This window comes from Grammomys surdaster, unplaced genomic scaffold, assembly GCF_004785775.1.
Source record: "Grammomys surdaster isolate TR1022 unplaced genomic scaffold, NIH_TR_1.0 126853, whole genome shotgun sequence".
In the NCBI taxonomy this organism is placed as follows: domain Eukaryota; kingdom Metazoa; phylum Chordata; class Mammalia; order Rodentia; family Muridae; genus Grammomys; species Grammomys surdaster.
The window spans coordinates 3504-12894 of NW_021621639.1; the positions used below are offsets into that span (position 1 = coordinate 3504).

At 43.3% G+C, this 9391-nt stretch overlaps 1 protein-coding gene across 1 annotated transcript; it reads right to left on the reverse strand.

Moving 5' to 3' along the window:
* Positions 1 to 516: 516 nt before the first annotated feature.
* Positions 517 to 5396, reverse strand: LOC114615531 (aprataxin-like). Its single transcript, XM_028761217.1, has 3 exons — positions 5341 to 5396; positions 766 to 992; positions 517 to 567 (listed from the first exon to the last, which is right to left on the reverse strand). The coding sequence occupies exons 1-3, from the start codon at positions 5359 to 5361 to the stop codon at positions 540 to 542; spliced, it is 276 nt and encodes a 91-aa protein (XP_028617050.1). The 5' UTR covers positions 5362 to 5396; the 3' UTR covers positions 517 to 539.
* Between the last annotated feature and the right edge of the window lie 3995 nt (positions 5397 to 9391).

Here is a 9391-nt window from a genome sequence, read left to right on the forward strand (position 1 = left end):
AGAGAGAAGTGTTACAGCTCGCTGCTGCCCTGCCACCAACCGCGTCTCAGCGCCTCAGCGACAGCGGAGGCTGAAAGGGGAGAAGTATTACAGCTCTTTGAAGTGCACGGGCTGGCCTGCGACTACAGTGGGAAGGATCTCACACACATTTACTTCTGAGCTTGGCCAATATATACAGTTTTTGGGGTGGCAGCAGGTAACCCCTATTGGCTTGGTCTGAGAGCTTGGGAATGCCTCATATGCATGAAGGTGCTACTCCTATGTGATCACTGGCCATGGACCTCTCCATGGGAGGGGTTGTGGGGAGCTGAAGCTAAGAGAGCCAGATGACTTTGGGAAGCTCAAAGTGCTTCCCGTCCTAATGGCCTTCTTCAGACCAAGGTGCTGGGGCTTCTAGAGCTTTCTACCCAGCTTTCTGGCCTTTTCTCATAGCCTACTGCCCCAAAATAGGTAACTTACTAGGTTAGCATAGGTAACTCCAAGAATGCCAACAAGCCGCAAGCCACTGAGTCCTCATCTAAGGTACTGAAGCTACTTCATCAAGCTTGCACGTAAAACGCTTCAACTCTGAGAAAAAAATGAAAAATAAAAAAAACTACAAAGCAGGAACTTGGGCTCACAGGCGACCTAGGCAAGTACAAGATTTGGCCGACCTGCTTCAGAAACATCCCATCTTCTACCCAGGGCCTTGAAACTACTCAGACACTCAAGTCCAAGCTGCTCTCCCGGACGACCCAGCCCACACCACCTCATCCCAAGACTTACCTCATGCTGGGAATGGCATGGTAGCCCAATAGGAAGCGCAGTTGGCTGGATCCAGCAAAATCTGCTATCACCTTTTCCCCCACAGTGTGCATATGTTTGAGAAGTTCAAGGTGTTCACTGGTCACGACCTTCAGACTGGAAATGGAGGCCCACGGTAAGACCAGCCAGTGATGACGGGCCTTGGGGTACTTATCCTTCATCACCACCACCTGGTCATCTTTGTAAACCTAGCAGAGAGCACAAGGGAAGGAAAGAGACATCAGCTGGGGGTTCTGTGCGCGTGCCATCGACTCGTTCAGTCACTTATTTGGAAACATGGTGGAGAAAGTTTTAAGAAGTAGAGCAGACGCAGACACACTAACAGCGTCTTACAGCCATCAGTCGCATCTGTACACAGTGAGGAATCAGGGCTCCAGCCCAAATCCCATATGCTCCAGAGCCCATGTTTTCAAACACCACACTACATAGAATGCAGAGAAGACACACTGTACAAGAGTTCTCAAGAACTCAATGTTAAAATCTCCCCAGCAGACTTCAATCCCAGCTCTCTAACACAGACCTGGAATACATGTGTACAAACTTCAAGGAGGCCTGACTGAAGCAGACCTCAAAGGCTCCTCCAAAGATGACTGATGACTTCTTGCTTTTTTGTGTGTTTGTTTGTTTTTAAATAAATTATTTTATTGATAGTTTACAAGGAAGAGTATACTAACTAGGCAGTGTCAGATTATTTTTTTTCTTTTTTTTTAATTTGCAACTGAAGATTTAGAGTACAATTCTTTTGTAAAGTAAATGCTTTATCTAGTAGAAGGTCCTGCTTATTATTGGACACCTTTATATACACTATGGGTATTTCATATAGTTTGGGAATCATTAGGAATAAGGCTCTAGAGACATAGGGCATAAAGGATGGATATAGAAGTTCCCAGAAGTCATCTCATTGAGGCATCACTTACAAGACCAAGAGTTCGAAATCAGACTGGAAAGCCTATTTACTTTGCACTATATTGTCTTCTTCCCTTTAGCCATCTCTGATTCAGACCAACGTGCCTTATGGTCTGAATGTATTGGCTATTAATTGTTTGTTTTGGGGCAGTGGGCTATGAGAGGCAACTGAGTACCTGGTTGAGAAGGCTTTGAACCCCAGATACCCTCAGGCACGGTAGGAGTTTGACCTTGCTCCCAGGCCCCTGGCTCCTTTCACATAGCTACAGCTCCCCAGAGAGAGGTCTGTGGCCATAGGTCACATAGGACAATGCTCTTACTAGCCCTTCTACATGTAGAGGGTGTGACTACAGGCCACAGAGCCCCAAGACAGATCTTCATATTAATGAGATACCTGAAGGTCAGAGGGCATAGCCAATTAAGCATTCCTGTTTGATACCACAGAAGGCACAGCTAAATGGCTACCAAAAAGATTAATGAAATAAATAGATACCCCCACAAAGCCAGGCCCAACCATAAATAAGATGAATAACAATTGACATCCAGGGAAGAGAAATCTCCCTGAGAATTCCCTTCTTTTCCTTTCCAGGTAAAAATGAATCACCCATGATGTCTGCTGTTAGAAGTTCTAATCCACATGCTGGCCTCCAAACTTATACTATTCAGACCTTTGATGGGCCATTGACAAGAACATCAAACAGTTAGAGATTGACATCACTAATCTGAAGAAATCCCTCGTTTCGCTGTCTAAAGAGACCTCTAAAAATTTCTAAGGACTTTATTGGACTTGATTTACTCTTTTACAATAGAAAAGACTGTGTACAGCTCTTGACTGTGTACAGCCCTTAAATAAGAATGTTGCCTTTACATAGACAAGTCAGGGATAATTAAAGAGAGCATTATAAAGGTCAGAGAAGGCCCTGAGAAAAGACAGAGAAAGAGAAAGATGAGAGCTGGTACAAGAATTGGTTTTCAACCTCTCCATCATGGTTGTCAACCCTATTTCCTCCCATCTTGGGACAATTAATTGGGTTATTTTTGCTTACTTCTTTTCATCCCTGGGCCTTTAATAGGTTGACTAACTTTGTGAAACAACAGATAAATAATTTGGTAGCAAAACCTATTCAGATACACTATCATAAGTTAGTATGGAGGACCACGAGACTCAAGATGAGGTTGTTACTCTATCCAGGGTGTTCCCAAAACCCATCTCCACCCAACCTAAAAGAGGAGACTTCTGCCCCTAGACCTAGCAGAGAGGGGCCACCCAGAACCCCCTCTGACTGGCGATCTGGATTCTTGCATAGGCTGCGAGGCTAAGCACTGCAAGGGAATATAAATAAAAGTTAAAAATATCTCTCTGGGTTCCCTGAGAGACAAGCCTGACTGCATAGGGGTTGGTGTCAAAAGTATACCCTCTCCAGGAAAAAGACATCGAGATGGGTATGGCATGCCTCACTGGACAACAACAGGGGGACCGGAGCCACTACAAAGTCCCCTTCAATTAGTGGAGGTCAGGCCTCTATCTTTGCCAGATTAGAATCGCCACAGACCTTCTATACTTAGAGAAGGGAGGAGATGTCAGGGGCAGCCCTGCTTATACACTGAAGGCCTAAAATCAACCATAGGCCTAAAATCAGCAATAGGCCTGTCATACATGTATACTAACACCAAGTCTTGGGTCTCAGTGGAAAAACATTGAAACAGATGGCTATAAGCTATTGTAAACAGGCAGCTTTTGTGGAAATTTACCAGCCTGAGTAGTCATAGACCTCGTAAATAGGTAGCCTTGGCAGATTATACCAACTTAGATAAGGACAAGTGAATCATAGGCAGTCATAGTGACCTGTCCCTGAACCTTCACCCAGTGGATACCCTATTCTGAAAGATATCTGTATTCCCCCTGAATACCCATGCTCTAGTGTCATCCCTTTCCCCCACATCCTGCCTTTTTGTGTTTATAACCCCTCTGTGAATAAGTAAAAATTATGATTTGATTTAAAAAAAATAAAATAAAAAAATAAAGATCTAGTCCAATTCCAGTTTGATTGGAGGTATGGCTTCATTAGGGAGGGTTAGGCAGAGGTATATAAAGGCTTCCGTGGAGACAGATAAAATATTCAGAGACCTGGAGCCTGGATAGCTGCCTGGTTTGGCTGGGACTCAGAGACCTACCTGCAGTGCTCATGAGTGATGACTTCTGACATGGAGACAGCATTACTACAGTCACCATCTGATGATCCCTTCAAAGGGACCATGCTCAGGTTAGCAAAATTTCTTTTTTTAACATTTATTCTTTATTTGGGGAGACCATAGGACAACTTATGGAGTTCATTCTCTCCTCCTGCCATGTTGATTCCAGGGACTGAACTCAAGTCATCAGCCTTGGCAGCAAGCATCCTTACCCACTAAGCCATCTCGCCAGTCCATAATCTCTCCTAACAGCACCCAGACGGTAAAAAGAAACAAAGCAGACAGCATAGTCATCTCAAGTGTCACTTAGGGTTTAACACTTTCACTATCAATTACATTTACACACTTACTTACAACAAGAGAAGGAAAAGCTATGAGAGCTCAGGCTAGAGACAGCTTACATGCTCTTCTGTGACCCGCAGCCATCAACGATGAACGGATAATGTGCTATATATGCAAAATGGAACAGTATTCAGCCAATCTGGGGCTGGCTGTGGAGGTGTATGATTTTAATCCCAGCACTCAGGATTATCTCTGTGAGTCTCAGGAAAGCCTGGTCTACATTGCATTTCAGGACACCAGGGCTATAGAAAGAGACTCTGTCTCAAAAAAGGAGGGGGGTGGGAGCGCTGGAGAGTTGTACTAGCTGTTTGTTCTTCCAGAGGATCCAGGCTTGATTCCCAATACCCACACGGTGGTCCATAATCATCTGTAATTCCAGTCCCAGGGGATTCTTCTGGCATCCTCAGGTACCAGACACAGACATACATACAGGCAAAACACCCTTCACATTAAAATAAATCAAAATATTTTTCAAATAAAAAGAAAAAGGAAATCACAAAATCTACAGGAAAATGGATGGACTCAGAAAGTATAATACTAAGCAAGGTGATCCAAAATCAGGAAATTTTCATATATATGGCTCCTAGCCTATAATGTATGCATGTATATGTGGAAATGGCTATTAAGTGTGGGTACAGTATAACATTTAATGAGACCAAGAAATGTGGTATTAAGTGATATTGTATAGAAAAGTACAGTAAACAGAATCCCACTAGGAAGAACTAACATCCTTTGGCTTCATATACTTTATTTTTTTAATTTTTTTGTTTGTTTGTTTGTTTGTTTGGTAGGTTGGTTGGGTTTTTTGGTTTTTCTTTTTCTTTTTTTTTTACAGATTTATTTATTTATTTATATTATATGTATCCACCATTGCTCTCTTCAGACACACCAGAAGAGGGCATCAGACCCCATTGCAGATGGTTGTGAGCCACCATGTGGTTGCTGAGAATTGAACTCAGGGCCTCTGGAAGAGCAGCCAGTGCTCTTAACCACTGAGCCTTCTCTCCATTCCCTTTGGCTTCATTTATAATTACGACTTTTGTATCGTGGTCATGTATTACATGACAAACACTAAATTTATAGTTTTATTCTGACCTGCACTTTGGGGTCTTTCATAGACAACTTCAAGCCTTGACTCCAGTGGCCCAGTGATTCCTAAATAAAAAAAAAAAAAAAAAAAAAACATTGTAAATGTGATGCCAATAGTTAAATGGAGTTAATACTACTTATCAGCAAAGTCTAAATACAACACAGAAGTAAGGTCAGTTTTTGAGAATTACACTAGACTTCCTTTACTTCAGTCCATCGCCCTTTAGGACCACAAGCCTCCCCACTGTCTTCTACATTTAGAACTGGGTGTAAGGATGGAGGCCTGCTGTGGAACTTTGTCAATGTGCAAGGATTGCTATTGCAAATAGGAGCAGCTGTGATCCCCTGAATAACACTGTGACCAGACTGGGCCAAATATTCACTCACTGGGGGGGTTAGGAGGGAGGAGACACAAACAGCTTTCAGCTGCTGGAGAGGGGGACTCCTGTCTGACGGGGTAGTCACACTTATGTTGCCCCTGCTCCTGTAACCACCATCAGACTCACTGGTTCACCAACTTAAACTTGGGTGGAATGGTTGGTCTGTCATTAGTGCCATATCTGGGGTGAAGAGACATCTGTTCACATCTCCCCAGTAAAAGTTCCTTAAGGCCAAAACTGCCAGAGTACAAAACAGCCTCCTTGCCTGTTGACACTCCAGCTGCAGCCTAGCCAAGTGTCTCCTTTGACATCAACATGTGAATAACAGTATCTAGGAAGGCTTTAATGTGACATCAACATGTGAATAACAGTATCTAGGAAGGCTTCAGTTTGACATCAACAAGTGAATAACATTATCTATTGAAGGCTTCAGTGTTAACAACCAGACAGACAAGCAAATAACCCATGTTTGTATTAAACATTAATTTCACTATTATGGGAAACAGATGTGTGAGGAGTGGATGAAGTCCTGAATGAGTGTGTGTTGTTGCCATGACCAGTCATGGCAAGGACCTCAGTGCCTACATGGATTCCCCAGATAAGGCCCAGAGGGATGGCAAACCCCTCCTCTGGTCCAAGTGCCAGTGTTTACAAATGACTGGCTAGGCAGTGTATGCAGAAACCACCAACCACAGCTCCTCCTCCAAGATGTTTACAGCCTGAGACTGCTCTCTCACAGAGACCTCCTACCAGTATTAGCTAAACCTGTCTCCTGGTTCAGCTATATACAATAGACCCACCTCCTCAATTCAGATGTATAAAATAATCATGCTGAGTTTCTGGGCTGTTGGTGGTGCTGCATCTCCATTAGAGAGCACAGCCGACCTAATTCCAGCTTTTCTCTTTCTTTTTAATTTGGATATTTTATTTATTTACATTTCAAATGTCATCCCCTTTCCAGTTTCCCCTCAAGAAACCCTCTGTCTCATTCTCCCTTCCCCTGCTTCTGTGAAGGTGCTCACCTAACCACCCATCCCCTCCTGCCTCCCTGCCCTGGCATTCCCCTACACTGGGGCATCAAGCCTTCCCAGGACCAAGGGCCTCTCCTCCCACTGACAACCTACAAGGCCATCCTCTGCTACATATGCAGCTGGAACCACGGGTCCCTCCATGTGGACTCTTTGGCTGGTGGTTTAGCTCCCAGTAGTTTAGCCAGAAACTGGAAACATCCTAGATGTCCCTCAACTGAAGAATGGATTAAGAAGATGTGGTTCATCTACACAATGGAATACTACTCAGCATGAATTTTGCAGGCAAATGTATGGAACTTGAAAATATCATCCTGGTGAGGTAACCCAGACCCAAAAGGACAAGCATGGTATGTGTAACTGCCCATTCTGCTGCTCCAGTCTATGGGTCAGGGCCTAGCAAGAGAGAGAGTGGGGACAGGGATGCGAAGAATAGAGACAAGACAGGGTCTGATCTGGAGACAGAGTCTACTCTGGAGACAGAGTCTGAGTCTGCTGAGTCTGTTCTGGAGACGGAGTCTGCCCTTTTATATCTCTCCTCAAGTCTTGCCTTGAGTCTCGCCTTTAATCTCTCCTTGGGTCTTGCCTTGAGTCTCTCAAGTGCTGGGATTAAAGGCATGTGCTACCACTGCCTGGCCTTGATTGAAAGGATCAAGGTAATTATCAGAGTGTGCTCAGCTGTTGTAGGCTGTTGAAAACAAGTCTCTTGTCGGGGTATATGGCTCAAATGGCTGCAAAGATGATAGCTGCTTTCTGCTCAGAGTCGGCTCCCAACAGGTCCCCCTTTTTAAATTTGTTTTTAAAAGGAAAGGCTGGGAAAACTTATGGAAACCGTGCCTGTCTTAGATTGGAACAAAGGACCCCAGCCTCCCTTTCCCGTCTCTGGATACTCAACAGCCATTGGTTGAGCTCCTGTCTTAGGATGGTGAGGCCTCTCAGTTTGGGGCAAGGGTCTTGAAGTGTTCTCTTACCCATCATTGACTATCTGGCTTAGCGCATAAGTTAGGGGTTAATCTTCGTCAGTCTTGATGACAGAGGTTTTGGAGTCCCCTACTTCCAGCCTGTAATAATGGACCTGTATGGGTTTCATTTGAATAGCGTCTATCTATTGTCGTACAAAAGCCATCAGTTTGTTGAACAGCATGAACCCAAGAGACAAGAGATTTAGCAATGCCTGAATGATTATTGCAAAAGCAACACTCTTTTTAGGGTAACACAAAACTCCCTCTGTTGGAGTAAAAAATATAAGCCTCTTCTATTCTGTAGCACTATTTCAGCTAAGAAGGATAATGAATTTTACAAATGCATTATACCAGATTCCATTCTTTCTAAACCTAAATCTATAGAAGTACAGAACTGATCATAGCTTTGATCTTAACAAAACAAATAAAGAAAATCCCCGTTCCTATCCCAGTCAATCCTAAACCCAAAAAACAGTTATAGTAACTGTGGTAATGGGTTTTCTCCCGAGTCTAAACAATGTACCCCACTAAATCATAAATCAGGGAACCAAAAGTCCAATAGAGCCACCCTGGAGGTGTGGGTGGTGATGTCTTCTTCCACACTGAGAACTTCCCAAGTCTGGTATGCTGGTTGATCCGCTCCTGTTTGAAGACAATTGTGAAGCATCTTCATGTTTCCTGTAAAGAAAAAATACGCTTCTCAGAGGGTTTCTCCTCCCTGGATTTGTTGTTGTTGTCTATTTTGTTTGATCAGTCTCTCTGGCAGCCAGCATGCGGCATCGGCCGTTTGGGAATATATGCAGATAGAACCTCTTCCCCAGATAAGCACTGGATCTGGCTCATTCCAGGTTCCAGTTAATGGGTCTTTCCAGAGGACTGTTGCAAAATTCTTTTTGGTATCAGGATGCCAGAATCTGTCTGCAGCAGATTTTCCTTCAGAATCCAAAGTTAAAAAATTTAAAATAAAGAGCGTGTGATGAAGGATATTTCTGGGGGAATCCCTTAGTAGGGTACCATTCCTCATTTTTAATTTTTTCGAATTGACATTTAATGGTTTGATGTGCCCTTTCTATCATACCTTGGCCCTGTGGATTATATGGAATACCTGTTTTATGTAGTATTCCCAATTTTTCACAAAATTGGTGGAAACTGGAGCTTGTATAACCTGGGCCATTGTCAGTCTCGATCTGTTTTGGCACACCCAATACAGCGATTGTAGCAAGCATATGTTTGATCACATGTTTGCTTGCTTCTCCAGTTTGTAATGTCGCATAAGTGAAACCACTGTTATGTATCTACACATACATGTATATATTTTTGATTTCCAAATTCATTATAATGGGTAACATCCATTTGCCAGAGACTGTTTGGTATCAGTCCCTTTGGATTCACACCTAAATGAGGAACTGGTAAAAGTTTAACACATGATTGACATTGTTTGACAATTTGTCTAGCTTGTTCTCTGGTAATTTTAAACATGACCTTTAAAGTTTGCGAATTAAGGTGATGTAACTCATGAGCCTTTATGGCCTGTTCTAAGTTAGATGACAGATCTGATAAAGTCACTTCGGCTATACGAGTGGCTAGATCTGCCTTGGTGTTTCCTTCAGTGAGAAGACCTGTGTGGGCTCTCAGGTGTCCTATAAAGAATTTATACTTTCTCCTCAAAATTAGTTGTTGGCACTGT